The sequence below is a fragment of the Solenopsis invicta genome, chromosome 4, assembly GCF_016802725.1.
Source record: "Solenopsis invicta isolate M01_SB chromosome 4, UNIL_Sinv_3.0, whole genome shotgun sequence".
Classification (NCBI taxonomy): Eukaryota; Metazoa; Arthropoda; class Insecta; order Hymenoptera; family Formicidae; genus Solenopsis; species Solenopsis invicta.
The window spans coordinates 10,595,411-10,615,000 of NC_052667.1; the positions used below are offsets into that span (position 1 = coordinate 10,595,411).

General features: G+C 34.2%; 1 protein-coding gene across 8 annotated transcripts in view; it reads right to left on the reverse strand.

Annotated features, from left to right (window-relative positions):
- The window catches only part of LOC105196054 (serine-rich adhesin for platelets), a 69,275-nt gene that overhangs the window by 22,373 nt on the left and 27,312 nt on the right, over positions 1-19,590 (reverse strand). For 7 of the 8 annotated variants that reach the window (XR_005574536.1, XM_039448175.1, XM_039448172.1 and 4 more), the window contains exons 5-9: positions 19,022-19,590; positions 17,856-17,985; positions 17,269-17,769; positions 7,542-7,682; positions 5,546-6,171 (exon numbers count right to left, since the gene is read on the reverse strand). The exon at positions 19,022-19,590 is cut by the window's right edge and continues 1,716 nt beyond it. Coding sequence is in view for 7 of the 8 variants with exons in the window: in XM_039448175.1 (XP_039304109.1) it covers positions 5,546-6,171; positions 7,542-7,682; positions 17,269-17,769; positions 17,856-17,985; positions 19,022-19,590 (1,967 nt within the window). In the remaining variant the exon portion in view is untranslated. The remainder of the gene's footprint in view (positions 1-5,545; positions 6,172-7,541; positions 7,683-17,268; positions 17,770-17,855; positions 17,986-19,021) is intronic. The other variant, XM_039448171.1, reaches the window with a different exon arrangement.

Consider the following 19,590-nt stretch of genomic DNA (forward strand, 5'->3'; position numbering starts at 1 on the left):
CCGTCACTTTAATTATGCTACATTTAACGTGTCAAATTTCGATCTGTCATCCGGCCGTCAAATATCGGGATGACCGTGAAATCTTTAAGTAAGTTTACATTATTATAATAAATGTACGCCCGCAAATAATAAAATTTAATGCAAATTAGATTACTTAAATGTGCACTTGCAAGTTAAAAGTAGCACTTTTAAAACGCACAAAAAGGAAAGAAAGGAGAGAGAGAGAGAGAGAGTGAGAGAGTTAGAGACGGGGAAGAAGGAGGCTTTAAACAAGTTAAGCACGTTCACTCACGCACACGGCAATCAGCTTATTGTTTCCACGATGCGACAGTTCAATTTAAATTTGTCCTTTATCCAGATCTATCCCTCGAAGTTGTTTCATATTTTACCACATTACTATTTACTCTGCACTTGATCGATAAACGCGGAACTACGCGACGAACCGATCGATCAACTTTATTAATTACTATTCTAATCACTACAATTATTTGATTAAAATTACTCGAAGAAACACGTGTTTACGTTACGATCACACAACACGTGTTCACTCGACGATATCAAGCAGTCGACTGGATATTATTGGTTATGTTGTTATAAGAGTGTCGAACGATTGGTTAAAGCCATAAGTCAAAACGCGGCAATTTAAAATGCAAATATTGGTTAATACAATTTACATCAATACAATTTATTAGAAAAATGTTGCAAATGCATATTTATCATTATTTGTTAAAAATTGTATGATAGTGACTTTATCAAGATAATTAAATATTATTCATTCTAAATATTCAAAAAATAATTTTATCAAAATCAATTTTTTCTAAATACTTTTTTTATTTCTTATTTTTAAATATTTGTGAAAACTGTGAAAATATTCCTCAAAATAAAATATTTGATTGCCCTGAAAAGGGCAAATTATCCGTTGCTGCAAGGAGATTTCAAGAATTATATCCTTAAAGTTCTTTTATAATAAATATTCTAAATAATTATCTTGATAAAGTCACTTACAATTTTTAACAAGTAATAATAAACATGCATTTGCCACATTTTTCTAATAAATTGTATCGATGTAAATCGTATTAATCAATATTTTCATTTTGAATTACCGCGTTTTGACTTATGGCTTTAACCAATCGTTCGACACTTTTATAACGACATAACCAATAACATTCAGTCGACTGCTTTATATCGTCGAGTGAACACGTGTTGTGTGATCGTAACGTAAATACGTGTTTCTTCGAGTAATTTTAACGCATTGAATGATTGTAGTGATTACAGTAGTGATTAATAGTAATTAATAAAGTCGATCGATCGGTTCGTCGCGTAGTTCCGCGTTTATCAATCAAATGAAGAGTAAATAGTGTAAATGTGGTGAAATATGAAACAACTTCGAGGGATAGATCTGGATAAAGCACAAATTTAAATTAAATTGTCGCATCGTGGAAACAATAAGCTGATCGCCATGTGCGTAAGTAAACGTGCTTAAACTTGTTCAAAGCCCCCCCCCGTCTCTCTCTCTCTCTCTCTCTCCTTTCTATCCCTTTTGTGCGTTTTAAAAGTTCTACTTTTAACTTGCAAGTGCACATTTAAGTAATCTAATTTGCATTAAATTTTATTATTCGCGGGCGTACATTTATTATAATAATGTAAACTTACTTGAAGATTTCATGGTCATCCCGATATTTGACGGCCGGATGACAGATCGAAATTTGGCAAGTTAAATGTAGCATAATTAAAGTGACAGAGAGAGAGAGAAAGTTTAAATAGGAATGTGCTGTCCATGTACTTTTGTCAGTCATTTGAGCGCATCAGGTGCCCCACGGAAACACCCGCGTGTAACAGTGAGTCTCGCCGCCCCTGTCTTCCACTTGTACCTGATCCGTAATACGCTAACTAATTCTTATTGTAACTTGAAAACTAAGCTTCGGACAAATTTTTGCAAAAGGAAAAATCGTCTCAGAATTCGATTACGAATATGCCAGCTTCGGGACCAATAGGTTATTTTGAATCACCCTGTATATGTGCGCATGTGTATGTGCACGCACGCACGCACGCACAGGTATAAATCCGTAAAATTTCAAAAATTTCTTTAACTACCAATAAAATACTGTACAAGTTTATAATTTTCAAGGACATAAAAAAGAAGTTTCCTAAAAATGCAGTTTTAACATGAATTTTAAAATAACAATTATTTAATAATTTATATATGACTTTTAAAAAAATTATTTTTTATATCTGCACAAATTCAATATTTAACCATGGTAGCAAGCCAAGAATATGTGCTCTTATACATCGTAATGGCGGCCAGCTAATGGAATATTATATCTCGACTACGTCACCATTACGTCATATTAAGCGACGAATTGAATTGTTCTAACAGGCATTTTCCAACAAGCAATATAATTGACACAGCGTAATACAGTGAATCATTTTATTCTTGTTAATAAACAAGGATAAAGTCATTTACTATGCTGCACTGTCTTTTCGTGTCTCTAAAAAATACCTTTAACCTTAAACCTTTAACCCTTAACCTTTATCTTTAAAACTTTTAAAAAGTAATGTCAAATTTGGCCCATTTCTTGGACTTTGAATTTCAAACTTTTTTTTATGCCAAATAAGGTACTTGAGCCAAATAAGGCCCAGTAAATAAGGCTCATTTAAATTTACCATTTAAAAATGCGCTTTATGTTTAAAATATATGCTTAAAAGACATGTCATAGGAAGTAGATAAAAAGAGACTAGGGAATTAATACCGGTAGCAACACGTTCATTCAGTGCAACAAAATCTTGTAACAAAGTGGAGAAATTAACCGTTTTTATAAAAATTTGTTGTAAATTTAATAAGCATACATTATTTTATGATTTATTATAACATATTATAATATTATTTAACTTTCTAACTGTAGGAAAAAATGAATATATATGTCAATTTTTTAATGTATTATTAAATAAGGCCCACTTATATATTTATTATTATAGTCATTGCCATTTGTTTATTATGTATGTAGCTTGCAGCAGAGAATAATGATTTTCAATGACGCTAACTTTCCATAAGCTAAAATTGCACTAAAATTGCCAGAATTTCTTAAAGTTAAAATATTAATTATAGACAAAATTAAAAATAATTGTGATGTTTTACAGTAAAATAGGTCTTAAAGGATTTCGTAGTTGTGATTAATATAATCATTGTAACAGTGAGTTGGAAAATATGTTTAATTCTTTGTTATTTTCAATTTATTTTTAATTCAGACCTTATTAAAAGTACAAGAATTTAATAAGGCCCAATGCCAGAGTTTAAAAAAATTTCATTTTTGTTTATTTAAAAATGTTTTATAGATAATAATTTTATATAAATGTTATATAGATGATAATTTTATTTTAGCAAGTAGTTGAAATAAACATTTTATTCTCATTTAGTTCATTTCAATATCTTTGTAAATAAAATTTATAAAAAATAAAATAAGTTAGGTGGGCTCGGGTATCTTAGTACTATATAATGGAACATTAATCCCAGAGAAATTTTAAGATGAGCATAAGCGCGGTTCCGGAGATATAAAGAGTTGAAAGTGATAATTTTCAGTCAGGGTATATTGGATAACGAAAAATACGGATAACGAAACGTGGTTGAAATTTATGTAATATTGAGGATATATTCTATCGTATAGATTCATTGTTTAGAGAATGAATGATTTACTGTTCACAGCTATTTCATTTATGGAAGAGAGGGGGCGTGCTTTATACAACACCCTGAAAGATAGTCTCATTACAAGACGTATTCATGAATACTATTGTACTTGTCAAAGTGGTGCTCGAACTGCAGGTTGTTGCAGTCATGTAATGACAATTGTATGGTTTCTTGGATTTGCTCAATATCATGGGATATAAACACCTAATCCTGAAATATATAATGTATCTATCATGATTCACAAAACAACCTTGCATAGCGAGAGGCAAAGGGACTCACATTAAAAAAGTACCTCAATCTGTGAGAGGCAAGGGAACTCTCAGTAGAAAAGAATCTCGATCCGTAAAAGATGGTGTCACGTGTCACTTCAACTCCATCTATCTCGGGGAGTTTTCATACTAGACGAAAACTAAAATCTTATTTCAATCCGAGATAAAAATTCATAAGAAACAATATTTCACTTCGTTATATATATATTTTTTTAATAGATTTTTAGATAGATTCTTTTTTTATATCATGATGAAGTAAAAATGATCATTTTTGTCACTTTTCTGAGAAATCTAACGTGATAGAGCAATTTGCTTACCAGATTTGTGTTCAGCGCGCAAAAATACATGGGAAATGGTAACTTTTATTCAAACAATAGAAAAGGAGTCTAAAAACGGCGCCCTGTGTTATAAGAAACCATCACTTTCAACCCTTTATATCTCTGGAATCGCGATTATGCTCATCTTAAAATTTCTCTGGGATTAGTGTTAGATTATATAATACTATTTAGCATAAAAAAGAAGTTTGAAATTCAAGGTCCAAGAAAATAGGCCAAAAAACAAGTCTTTTGCCATCACTCTTTGGGTACTATTACACGTATCGTACAACAAATTTTTTAGGAGTGTTGATTGGTTGCAGAATAGAAAATTTTTTGAGTCTCTAAAAATTTTCCATTCTGCAGCCAATCAACACGTTTAAAAAATTTGTTGTACGACATGTGTAACAGCATCCTTTAGCTATTTTTCTATACGAATTGGTGCAACCTTTTACTGCACAATTCATTCTTTATGAAAGTGTATGTCACTGTCAAATATCCAAACTTTCTGATAATAATAATAATGTCACGTATCACGTTTTCGCCAGCGGACAGCCACATGTTATCGACTTATCGAGTCGACGTTGGTTCAACTCGAGCGCGTCTTCGAGTCAAAGTGGCTCGAAAAATACCATTTGCGAGATTGTAACGTAATCAAGATACACGCGATGCGCAGTGGGTCTTAATGCTCGGATCAGGGAATAGCATACTCTTGTATTTCTATCATGTATTTAACGAGAAATATTACTTTAAAAAAATTCTTATTTGAATAAGCACGCAAACGTTTTGATATCATATCTTATATACTTCTATCTGATTGGCTGAGGGTGCTGTGACTTCTATGTTAGTTGCACTGTAGAAGAATCACATTAATATAACTTATTACACGTGCTGCTCGAATAGGGCCAGAGTATTGTGAAAGAGCATTTCAGTTTTATCTCATACAATTTTGATAATATACAATATGTGAGAAAAATCAGTTTCGAAGGTGGTTCGTTCTATTCTTATTTGAGATATGGCATCATGATCAATAAGAATGCGTAATCAGATTGACGTTAGAAATTCAAATCCCTTTTTTGGATTGAATATATTTCATGTTTAAGTATAAAAATTCGAAAATTACTAAATTTTATAAAAACTATGTTTATATGCCCGATATAAATAAAAGGAATCAAAATTTTAAAAAAATATTAAAACCAGATTGTAGGTTTTCTCATTTTCTTCCGGCAATAAACACATTAAAATCTTAAATAATTTGTACTAAAAATTTTCTATCATACCAATATTTCTCGGCGTAAAATCATGTAAAATCTTGCAGCTTTCGTGACTGGATGATTGTACGCGCTTATTGAGCTCGTAATCTATATCCTTATTTGATGAATTCTGCTTATTCGGATTTATCGTGCCTTTCCAATGAAACGAATTGTCATGCTTTGGTTTCTGGGCGCTCCCAAGTTCCTGCACTCCTTTCTTCTGCACGTAACTCGATGAGTCCCATATCCTCTTCTGCCCGATTGTCATGCATTTACCGTAAGATTTAATATCGTTCATGCAACTGGTCTCGTTCTCAGATTGGAGAGCAATGGCATTATCTTTGACGAATTGACGAGATGCGTGCACGTGTGCGTTCGCGTTCTTCAAATGGACACATGCATTGCTCAGCATTTCATCGTCAGTTTTGCCATAAATATTGCCGATGTCATTCAAAGAAGCGTCGGCAGTTAATTGTCTAATTTGCTCACTATATGTTACGTTATCGTTCAGATTTCTGTGCTGTACGTGATCGCTGAGCAAAGATATCACGTGGGAAGACATCGATTTGTTCGTAAATTGTCGTTCTTCCTCATCTTGTTGTGATACAATGAATTCTTCTTGCGTAACAAAACTTTGCGAATTGTCTGGTCTTCTATCAACAAATAAATATGTAAGAAAAGATTGTTATTAAATTGGATTTATAAACAGTATTTTTGCAACATAGAAAATATCCTGGTAAAAATTTTTTCTAGAATTTTTATACAAATTTTAAAACATTTTTCAAAAATACTGTGTGAAAAAATCTACATCTTTTCTTAAAATTTTTTTTTTTATTTCATAAATGTGAATTTTTAAATATTCTAAAACTTGTAAGATTTCACATTCTATAATTTTTTAAAAATATTTAAACTTTTTCAGATTTTAAAAAACTTCCTCAGAAATTTATAGAATGCGAAATTTTAGAAATTTCTAAAAATTTGAATATTTCAGGATACATATACATAAACAATTCTAAAAAAAAAAATAGGTATAGACCCTTTCTCAACATATAAAGTATACCAAATATATAAAAAAATCAAAAATTTGTTAAAAAGTTATAGAATTATACAGGGTGATTCAGAACGACCCATGTGTTCCTGTAAAGACGTGTTCTTGAATAAATTCTGAGATGATTTTTCCTGTACGAAAATTTTGTCCGACGCTTACTTTTTGAATAATAAGAGGATAAAGTTAGCAAATCACGGGCCGTGTACACATGGTAGACAAAGGCGGTGCAACTCACCGTCCGACGCGGGCGCTTACCCGTGAATTCTAAAAAATTCTAAAAATCTAAATAAAAATTTCAGAGAACAATTTTCACCAGGGCAAATAAAAAGTAACATTACTAAAATGTTTATTCAACTTTTGTAAAAATTTTAGAAAATTTTTCTAGAAATTTTATTTAAAATTCATAAGATTAGAATGTTCCTTAATTTTATAATCACAAAAAGCCACTTAAATTTAAAATATTGAATTTGTGAAATATAATAAGACACTACCTAGAAATCAACACCTAGATTGTTTCTAGTAAAAATGATACTAATTAGTTACAAGATACACAAGCGTCAAATCTGATTAAGCTAAAATTACCTAATTTCTATCTTTCTTACAATAATAAATTGTTTCTGATAGTTTAACATAATATAAAATTCAAATATCGAAAATCGGCTTTATAGAGCCTTCTTTTTTTTTGTAATTTCAAGGGTTGTGACAAAAGTGGTTATAACGGAAATAAATGCAAAAACAAAAGTAAAAAATCTTTTTGTGAAAGCAAAAGTGAATGATCTTATTGTTACTTTCTGTTGAATGATGAAATTGACAGTTAGAAAAAATATGTAATAATCTAACAATAATAAAGAATATTACTGATTCCATTCATATTATTGAATGATAAATGCAAATGAGTTAATTAATAACTTGGTTTTTTTATTTTAAAAAATAGCTTTCCCAATTCTGAAAAATATGCCTATATTTAAAAATTACCTATCTGTGGAATATCGATAATCACTCATATCCAAGTTGTTTGACACGTCTGTAACACTCTGAGACGTGGTTAAGCCATAAAATGTGCTACCAGCGACTGTTACTTGTAAATCTGGAGAATTTATATAGCAATCGTCTTTTCTGTAAAACACATTTCAGAACGTTTAAATGATAAATATACTTAAAATACCCTTCCTCTTAGAAAAAACAGTATCAAACATTAGTATCAAATTAAAATTAATATCTATATTTTATCATCACTATTTCATATAAAGGAGAAATTATATTCTTGTTTATGTATAAAACAATGACAATCTTGCTTATACATAATTTAATCTTTAAAAAATTTAATAATTTTAAATTTTAGCAAAATATTTTATATTTTTATTTCAATATTACAATAAACTAAAGAGCACGATATAATTGTTTGATGATAATAGTATCAAAAAATTCTAATTATGGTTATAAATAATAAATTAGAATCCGTGCTTCTAAAATTTAAAAATTAAAACAATTATGTAAAGAGCTAAAAAAGCAAAACTAGATTGTCGTGCTAATATAATCTTTAAAGCGATACTAGAGTGACGATGGAACTCAACATTGGCACTGCAGATTTTTCTTCAACAGAAACTCAAGCGATACGCAGTTGCGCACGGAGCGAGTAAAGAGATTAGCGTAAGACCAGACGAACAGGCTAGCGCTTTTTGTCAAACTCATAAATACATCATCTGTTCTTATCTTCAGCGGCATCTGATACACTCTCAACTACCACGTTACACAATTACTGCTCTTCAAACTGAAGAGCGGTACCGCACGTCAATTTACACATAAAATTTTTAAATTATTTCTCTTATACTAAAGTTCCTAGACGGACTTCCGTTTCCGGTAACGAGAGTGATAGTCGTGTGCTTGTAAGGTGTGTTTGGTGAGATTGTGTTTTTTGAGAAAAAGAAGGGCAAAATTAGAGCGCAAGGGGGTGAGGGGACAAAGAAATAGCAGGTGGAGTTGGGAGAATAAGGGATAGGGCAGGGATAAGGGAATAGTGAGACAGGAGTGATAGTAGGGTTGGGACGGGATTTGGAAGTTAGACGGAAGAGCAGATAAAGTAGAAGGAAGCAGAAAAGAGAAAATGGAAAATATGATAGAAAGTGGAATAGAAAAAGCAGGGACGGTATTTTTATTCTTATACATGTATATGTATTCTTATACAAAATAGGTTTTGGAATGTAGCAGGCATGGAAAATAAAAAGGAGGATTTTAGGGAGAAATTGAAGGAATGGAATGTGATGTTTTTGAGTGAGATATGGTTACAGAAGAAAGGATGGGAAAAGGTGCAAAGATGGTTACCAAAGAGATACGTTTGGGAGGTGCAAGAAGCGGAAAGAAAAAGCAACAAAAGGAGGGCAATAAGGGGGATAATCATGGGGATAAAGGAGGGGATAGAAAGAGAAAAAGAGAATAAGGAAAAGAGAGAGGTGGGATAACAGGTGAGTAAAGTCAACTTAGGGGGAGAATGATAGAAATTAGTGGTAGAAATTAGTATATGTGAATAGGGATCTAGAGGAAAAAATGAGGCAATTAAGAGAGTGGATGGAGGAGAGAAAGAAGGAGGTAAGTATATTAATAGAGGGGGATTTTAATGCGAGAATGAGTAGAGAGGGGAGAAGTATAAGAGAGGAAGAAGAGGGAGAGGTAGGGGAAAGAGAAACTCAAAAGATGGAAAGATGAATAGAGAGGGAAAGAAATTGTGTGGTTTTTTAAAGGAATTAGGATGGTCAATTCTGAACGGATGCATAAAGGGAGATGAGACGTATACTGAAGGAAAGAAGGAGACTGTAATTGACTATATAATCGGGAATGAGAATACGAGAGGGAAAGTGGTAAAGATGAAGGTGGAGGACTGGGTGGATTCTGACCATCAACCATTAACTGTGTACGTAAAGGGAAGAAGAAGGGAGAGGAAAAAATTGGGAAAGAAAAGAAAGAGAAAGAAGAGGGGTGTGGACGGAAGAGAGAAGGAAGAAATTTGAGGAATACGTGGGCAATAGGGATAGTGTTTCAGAGGGAGTTGAGGAGGGTTGGAGGAAATTGAAAAAGAGAGTGGAAGGAGCATTGGAAAGAGTAAAGAGAGAAGAGAAAAAAATGCGGAGAGGATGGTGGGATATGGAATGTAGGAGTATGAAAAGAGAAGTAAGGGAGGAGTTTAAAAAATGAAAGAGGAGGGAAGGGGGAGAAATATAAGAAAATAAGGAAGAGATACAGAGCGTATTGTAAGGAAAGGAAAAGAAGAAAAAGAAAAAAAGAGGAGAAAAAATTGGAAGATGTAAGAACGGAAGGGGATGTATAGAGGGTAGTGAACAGGGGAAGGAGAAAGAGAGTCAAGGAAGGGATCTAAATAAGAGAATGGGAGGGACACTTTAGAAAAGTGTTGGGAAGAGTAGAGGGTGAGAGGGGAAGTGAGGGGAAGAGAAAAAGTGAAGGAAGATGATATCAGTAGGGAAGAAATAGCAAAAGCGGTAAAGAAACTGAAGGAGGGAAAAGCAGCGGGAGAGGATGTAAATGAAGTATGGAAATATGGGGGAAAAGAAATAAAGGAATGGCTGTGGGAAATATGTAACAGAGTGTGGAGAGGAGAGGGGCGGCCGGAGAAGTGGAGGGAGGGGGTGGTAGTGCCGGTAGTGAAAAAAAGAAAGGGGGAGAGGGTTAAAAAATATAGAGGGATCAACGCAAACGGCATACAAAATGTACGCAACAATACTTGCGGAGACATTGAGGGAGGAGGTGAAGAGAAAGGGGATACTTCCACCAAGTCAAACGGGGTTTAGGAGAAGGAGAGGCACAATTGATCAAATCTACGTACTGAATTATCTGATAAACAAAAGATGGCGGTGAGAAAGGGCAAGATGGTGGTGCTATTTGTAGATTTAAAAGCTGCGTTTGACTCGGTGGATAGGGAAATCCTCATACAGATGATGAGGGAGAGGGAAGTTAGAGAAAGTTTGGTCGTAAGGTGCGAGGAGGTACTGGAGAAGACCATAAGTAGAGTGAGGGTAGAGGATAAGGTAGAAGAAAACTTCTGGACGGGGAGAGGGATAAGACAGAAGTGCCCTCTGAGCCCATGCTTATTTACGCTATTGCTGGCGGATTTAGATGAAAAGTTAGAGAGGGGGGGAGGGGAGTAACGGTAAAGGGAAAGAAAATATGCTCGTTGGCGTATGCAGATAATGTGGCAGTAGAGGAGACAGGGATGAAAGGGATGATTAAGGCACTGGAAAGTTATATAGAACAGAAGGAATTAGAGGTCAATGTGGAAAAGACGAAGGTAATGAGGTGTAGAAAGGGGGGAGAGAGACAGAAAAAGATGGTGTGGAAACGGAAAGAAAGAGAGATAGAAAAAGTGAGAAAATACAAATATCTAGGATATGTAATATTGGCAAATGGGGGTCAGAAAAAACATATAAAGGAGAGAGTTAACAAGGGAGCGGTGGTGATGAGAGAAGTGTGGGGGATAGGAAAGAGAAAGTTTAAAAAGGATTGGTCAAAAAGAATATGGTTGTTTGATAAATTGGTTTGGACAGTGGATATGGAGTAGAGATATGGGGATGAAAAGAAAGAGAGAAGGTAGAGAGGATACAGGACAGGTTCTTGAAGTGGATTTTGGGGGTTGAAAGGTACACGCCAAGGTACATGGTGAGGGAGGAAATGCAGAGGAAAAAGTTAAAGGGGAGGGCAGAGTAAAAGGCATGGAGTTATGAAAAAAAACTGGGAGAGGGAAGGGGAGGAGAGCTGGCGAGGTTGTGTTTGGAGGAAATGAGAGGGCAAAAGTAACAAAAGTGATGGGTAAATAGAAAGAGGAAAGGAGAGATTTTTATGAGGAAAAGAGCTGGAGCTTAATTGAGATAGAAAAGATGAGAGAGGAGGGAAAGTTAAGGGGGGAAAGAGGTAGTGGCAAGAGAGAGTAGGTGGCAAGAGAGAGTTGGTGGCAGAAGGAGGAAAGATGGGAGAACATTAGGGGCTCTAGATTTAACATATGGTATGGTAGGGTAAAAGGTAAGGAGTTGCCAGAGTACCTAAAGAAGAGATGGAAAGAGCAAAGATGGCAGAGAGTGCCAAAGTATAGGGGGGATAACGGGGAGATGAGATGATGGGGAGTAGATATTGGGAAAGGAATGAGGAAAGGAAGTGTAGGATATGTAGAGAGGGAATGGAAACTTGGGAGCACGTATGGGAAAAATGCACGAATTGGGGAGTTGAAAAGGGATGGCAGGAGATGGTGGATGAGGTCTTGGGAGAGGACGGGGAGAAAGAGATTTCGATAAGGAGATTAGAAGAGATGAGGGAGGGAGGAGAGTGGTTGGGTATGAATAAGAGTGTGGAAGAAAGAGAGAAAAATGCGGCGGAAACGGAGATCCGCAGTGTACTCCGCAAGGAATAAAGTACCTTACATATATATATATATATACACTAAAGTTCCTAGACTCATTCTGAAAGCACAGTATTATTCTTTGTTGTAATTCCGAGGGTGAATCATGCTTATTTTATACGTACAAAGTCTCAAATCTCTATGCATAGCAAATGTTGACTAACAAAGCTATATATTTATAATTTTTTTTTTGTTTTTCATATTAAATTGTAGCCTGCACACTTCCTTATTGTCTATACTTTAATTCTGTAAAAGGATTTTTTAATCCATGTCTTCAATAAAAAGAATAGCTGATTCAAAAATATTCGCATATACAGACGACTCCAGCATCGCTTTAATAAACTAATAAAAGTTTAAATTTAAACAATCATAAATTTGATCATCTTTAGTAATAAAATACAAATAGAAATAAATTATTCAAACAGAAAAACAGGTATCACTCGCATGTTATCGTAATCAATCAACTAAAGTTCAAACGGCACGGCAGCAAAGTTTTGTTGGAACCTATACTGTGTGTAAGTGTAACTTTCTTGTGAGTAATCTTATATAAAAATTTTCCGAACAAGACACGGTCGAACAAGTCACATTCACTTATGTTACTCGCATATATTCTGTCTAAAGTTAGAATACTATATAGTGCTGCGGAGAAAAAGGCTTCTAAGCAGGGTCCGCGCAAAGCAGACGAGTTTTAGTCCAATCGAGAAACATGCATCAATTTTTGTTCAAGTTCAGTCTCGTAGAAAGTTGCGTTATATTGTCGAATTTCCTGAACAAAATTATTACGGTATACAAGGTGTCAGATAGAGTTCGCCCATAGTTTCGTGGATTGATAGAGCAAGTAAAACTGAGCAGAAAAGTCCTGTACCATTTTTCAATATTCTCAATAGTTACCAAGATAAAAATTAATAAAATCGGCAAATGAGCACCTACTTTCACTACCCATCGCACGCAAGGACCGCCTGTCGGTCGCCAAACCATAGGCAACCGCGGTAAGCAGTGAGAAGAGAGAAGCAGCAATGGCTGTCTTACTCTTCTCACCGCGCCGCCTAACGCCTATCTATCAATCCACGAGACCACGGGCGAACTTCATCTGACACCCTATATACAGGGTGTCCTAGACCAATGTATACAGATTATCACAATGAGATAGAAGAGATCAAGATAAATAAAAAAATCTAATACCATTTTGCGATATTTGCAACAATTTTCAAGTAATAAAATATTAAAGTCAGCCGAATAAGAGCGCGCGAAGAGACAAGCGGTCGCTCGCCTGAGCCGTAGGACCGCCCACCGCGGCTCGATTGTAGGCAACGATAAATGGCGCGCGGCAAGGGAAAGGATAGCATTACATCGCTCCCTCATGCCTTCGTACCACGCCAAGGTTCGCGATTCTACGGCTCAAGCGAGCGACCACTTGTCTCTCCGCGCGCTCTTATTCCCTGGAAACAAAGAACTGCAAGCAAGTGCGCTAATCGATAAACGGCAATACTAAGGTTTTGGGAATAATTCATGTTTTGATGTGTAAATTGTGTGATACCATTGTAATCCTATAAATTTCATTCAGAACTTATTTTTCATTAAGTACTTTCATTAAGTACTTTCCGAGTTATGACGCTTGAAAATTACAGTACACTGTAGCTTTCAAACCCCACAATTCGGAAAGTACTCAACAAAAATAAACTTTCTTGTAAGGTTTTGGAAAGGTCTTGACGCCAGCTATTAGATTCTGGAATCAAAAATAGGGTGTTCCATTTAAAAAAGTTAATGTGATTTCTATCTGACCTTGGCGACGCCATCCAAGGTCAAACTAATAATATTAGTAAATAGATCTTTTGAAATCCTACAACTTTTATCTGAAACACTTTTTTCTAAAATGATTAGTTTTCTAGATATTTTGCTATTCCGATACTTTTCCCTCACCCTATATATATCGTGCGTGCGTGCGTGAGCGTATGTCAAGATCACAGCAAAAATATTAAAAATATCAAATGTTCCTCTAATAAAGATTAATAAAATATATTAACACAACGTATCATAAAATATCAATTTTCAATTTTAGACACCTTGAGTTAATCAAAAATATCTTATGTTCTGCTTATTACATAATTATACTTTTAAAAAATAATGACAATGACATAATTGTTTTGAAAGTATGACTCTTTAGCTTTAAGACGCTGTATTGTAAAGTCCATAAAAGTTTTTTGTTGCAAAATGATTTTTAAAAAAACGGATTTTTAGATACCTTGTGTTAATCAAAAATACCTCATATTTTCCTTATTGTATAATTACACTTTTTAAAAGGAATGACAATGTCAATATTTTTTTTTAAGTATGACTCTTCAGCTTTAAAATGCTGCATTTTAAAATCCTTAAAAGTTTTTGTTGCAAAGATATGATTTTTAAAAAAATGGATTATTTAACAATTTTTTATTTTCGCTCAATGGTTTTTCTTTTACAACGTCACAATAAATGATTTTTCGGCAATGCCGATTGCGTAATTATGTATTTGAGATTCTAAAATTTCGTTTAAAAAAAAAGATTGTTGAAAAATAGTAATTAAAACCATAATTATAGCTTCTTAAAGTTGAATAGGGCCTTTCAGACCAGAACATATGTTAACGTAATTTTCCGGATCAAATGTGTTTAAGGGTTAACACATACAATTGGGAAAAAATCTTTTAGAACCTTTATCATACCAAAATGTTATTTATAAAATCAATTGCGTTGATTATGAGGCCAGTTACGTTGGTTAAATAAAAGAAATGCTAAGAACAAGAGTCCACGTACATTTTAATGACATAAAAAAAATGATGAATCCTCCTACTTCTGAATCCGTGATTTCCAAACATAGAATAGAAAAAAACTACAATTTTGATTAAAAACACGCTAAAATCTTGAACTATGAACCATCATACAATATTTTAAGAAATCTATATCAGAAATGATCCATATTAAAAAACAAAACATTAGTCTTAATAAACAAAGTAATACTGATCGCCATTCAGATAGTTACATCCCTATTCTTAACTTATTATCTCACTCCTATATATCTTGTTATAACAAATATTTTTTTTCTTTCTTTCTCCTAATATTTCCACTTTTCTTTGTTATACTCTCTCGAGCCTGACATTCGTCTCAATTCAACTACCAACACACATAAGTTTCCTTCTTCTTGATTTCTGCCAATTATAGATATGAGTTTTATTGGTGAACGCGGGAAAGACAAAGTTGATGAGATTTAGGAGAGAGAGAGAGAAAGAGAGGGAGATGGAGGAAAGTGAGATGGAGATGGAAAGGGAGTGGGATAGAGGAAGTGAAAGAGTTTGACTATTTGGGATACAGGTTTCAGACGAACAGAGGGCAAAGAAACACATTTAAGAGAAAGGATAAGGAAGGCAGCAAGTGTGATGGGACAGGTATGGGGGATTGGAAAGAGAAGATATGGTAAAAATTGGAACAGGAGGGTATGGTTGTTCGATAGGTTGGTATGGACAGTTATGGGTTATGGAGGAGTAGAGGTGTGGGGGTGGAAAAAGAGAGAAGAGGTAGAAAGGGTGCACAAATAATTTTTGAGATGGGTGTTAGGGGTGGACGCCGGGTCATTTGTTGAGAGAAGAGTTGCAGAGGAAGATGATGAGGATCAGAGCGGCGAGGAGGGCCTGGGGCTTCGAGAAAAGGAGGAGAGGGGAGGGGAGTTGGCAAAGAGGTGCTTGATAGAGATAAGAGGGAGAGCAGAAAAGGAAAGGGTTTAGTCAAGCTAGGAAGAGGAGAGAAGAGGGTTTTTTTCAGGAAAGAGGAGTGGTGGCAGGAAGAGTGGGAGGATGAGAGGAGGAGGGGGAAGGGGTGTGGGAAGAAGTTGAAAAGAGAGAGAGAGAGATGCAGGAGAGGAAGAGGTGGGAGAGAATAAGAAGCTCCAGGTACAATAGGTGGTACGGGGAGATAAAGAGCAAAGGTCTGCCGAAATACCTGAAAAAGGATTGGGGAGAAAGTAGATGGAGGAAGGTCGCGAGGTTCAAATTAGGGAACGAGATAAGAGAAAGGATGTATTGGGCAGGGATGGGAGAGAAAGAGGCTGTGTGGAGGAGGGATAGAGTCATGGGAACACATGTGGGAGGAATGCAGAAGTTGGAGGGAGAAGAGAGGGGAGAGTTGGCAGGAGGTATTCAGTTGGATTTTGGGGGAGGAGGGAGAGGGAGAGAAATAGATGAGAGAGTTGGAGAGGGAGAGGGAAGGGGTGGGAAAAGGGGAGAGGTGTCGGACAGGGAATATGGGAGGAAGGAGGAAGAGCAAGAGAGAGTGAGAGAGTGAAACGAATGAAAGGGAATGTGTAGAAAGCGGAAGTATGGATTGTGTGTGAGATAAAAAGGGGAATGAATGGGAAGCCTAAGGATGTTGTTAGAGAATGATAAAAAAGAAGGAAGGCAGGAGGGCATAGTTGGCTTGCGACGGAAGCGGAGGTCCCGGACGTGTGTGTGCGTGTGACGAGCGTTCTAGGTTTAAGATAGTTCTAAGGTAGTGTTTAAGTATAGATTAAGTGTTGTTTTGTATTTGAAAGATTGTAGCCCTAAGGGGATCAATAAATATATATTATTATTATTAGATAAGTTTTATTTAATTTTAACTTATTTCTACACTCGTTTTTATAATTTACTTTTTACACATTAATTTTTTCACTCTATTAATTTATTTTATTTTTCTTATAACAGATTAAATATTATATTTTTTTATAAAAAATTTTGACAAAAATATTAACATTAATGACCAATAATCCTAATTGATAAAAAAAACCATACTTTGACCTTCGATATTTGGAAAAAGAAATCGTAGCTTCTTACTGGCTAACAATAAGATAATTTCATGTAATATTTAGAGGCATATTCAATTTTACGGAGGCGATAACTTATTTTTGTATATATGATTGCGATAACATGCGAGATATATGAGAGCGATACCCGTTTTTCTGCTCAAATAATTTTTATTTGTATTTTATGTACTAAAGATAACCACATTTATAGTCAAAATATTTAAATTGGAACTTTTATTTGTCTATTAAAGATTATTTATATTAACACGACAACTTAGCTTTGCTCTTTACATAATTATTTTGATTTCTTTTAATTTTAATTTTTTGTTAAAAAATATTCTTTTTTGCTGTTCGCTGACATTTTATCCACTCAATTCATAAAAATTATTATTAAATAATAAAAATATATTTCATTATTCTCTTAACAAAATCATACAAAATTTCCAAAATAAAAATATTTTCAATAAAGTTTCTTTTTTTCAGATCAATATATTACTCACTTGTTCGAGGTCGATGTAGGAAGTACTCGTCTATAGCTTCTAAATTGCGCTGTCGGAACAGGTAAACTTTGATTTCTGGCGTGGAGAAATTTCAAATACTTTCGATCCAGACTCGCGCCACCGGTCTCATGATCCTTAAATAACCCAACATCTTTTCGCATAGATTTTTTCAATGATCCGAATGATTTCTCTCGATTCGGTTTCGAAGATTCTGGGGGACTACATTTTGTCTTACTCTTATGACTCTCACTGTCACTCTCGTCGGTCTCACTGTAAAGCTCGACATTTTGGTTTTGAGCGTCCGCTCTCAAAGTGCCTTTACTGACTGCGTCCAGCCACAGCATCAAGTTATCTTCGTTATCAGCGGCAAAATAAAATACTGTTCCTGTGTGATATACTTTGAAGGAATATTTTCTCGACTTTACCTCATCGGCCGGTGATACGGTAAAACCCGTTAATACAATCAAGCAATCGGCTTTTGTACTGTCCTGTGTTTTAAATCTAATAATAAAAATAAATATTTGTCTATTTAAAAAATTAATTGAGTAATTTAATTATTCATCATAATATATTTTATACAATTTTACCTGTACAACGATGAATACTTTAATACAAACCAGGCCTTTGCCCACGCGCCACCCGCTCCTCTACTACGATACGTCAACCATCCTTCTAAATCGCCAGTACCAATATCTCTTACGGATACATTTCTCCTCTCTAAAATGAAAATGGTATATTTTTTCTTTGTATTTTAAAATTCAATGTTGTTCAAAATGTACACATTATTTCAAAGATAATATTACAAAGTATCTAAAGTACAATATATTTAAATAAATTACGTAAATATGTAATATGTACATTTGAAAAAATTTCCTAGCGAAAATTTTTCTCAGAATTTTTCAGGTAATTTTTCCAATTTTCAGAATTTTTATATAAAAGAAATATATATCTTTTCTAGAAATCTTTACATAAATTCTAAAATGTATTCTAAAAATTTTCTCATTCTATAATATCGACTATATTATCTGAAATATTCGACCTATATTATATGAAAACTCATTTTATAATTTATGAAGTCTTATAAAATAAAAAAAATATAAAAAAAAATATACAGCTTTTCTAAAAATCTGTATAAAAGTATAGTCTAATATATTCTCAAAGAATTTTTCGTTCTATTATTTCTGATAAAAGTTTAGGAATCAGAAAAATATGAAAAAATATATTTAAAAATCAATGTTATTTCTAGAAACCTTTATATATGTAAATTCTGATATATTACAAAATTTCTTATTTTATATAATTTTTAAAGAAAACACAATCTGAAAAATTTTGAAGTATTTTTTCAAAAATCTTCATAAATTTAAAATACAAACAATTCTTAAAAAAATATGAAAGAAATATATTTTCGCATAAGTTATCAAATTTATTAATTAATACTGCTACAGTAGAACCTCCTTAACTTTAGCCCTCTATAATCTTTGCATTTCTTCACACGTACTTTCACAAACATTAATATCATACCCCTTTCTTTTATGGACTACCCTTACCACAGCACGAGTCTACCAATCACCGTGTATTTTGCTTGCGCAAGTACACGGTGATTGGTAGACTCGTGCTGTGGTGAGGATGTTCTATAACTTCGACATTCCGATTTTATCGCCCCATAAGATCAAAGTTAAGGATACTCTACTGTATCAAAACAAACATTTTAAATATTATATCAAGAAAAAAATTAGTAGTTAGTTGTACTCACTTGCCAGTAACATATTTCGTTTTCTATTACTTCTCGGACTGCTATTACATTTATTCAAACTACTATGGAGGCCGATGCTCTTAGCTACCATCATAGCTCTATTAACAACACTTTTCTCTCTCTCTACACTTTTATCCTTCTCTGATAATCTCTGCTTTAAATCTGACGGCGGTGTTTGTTTCGAGTGCGTTATACCGTCAGGACAATCGATATTGCGAGAGTGATCAAACCTATAACAGTCTGTTATGGATTGATCTGAGCAAACGAATTTTTCAACAAATGTTTCATACTTTTCAAAGGAACACTTTTCTTCTCTCGACCGCTTGTCATTATTTTCATTATACAACGAGACGTCAGATAAGTTTAAACGATCAAACGTTTGATCGCTTAAACTTAGAACTCGTGGTTCGCCAATAAAGTCCGTCGAATTTTTCTTGTAAGTAAGCATACGCACGTCCGAGGAGTCCCATTTGTCTTGACAATCCGAATTGCTTCTAACGTGATTAGCGCACGGACTTAAATCTACTTTTTTACAGTCTCGCTTTACGCAGGATTTCTCCGGAACTTGT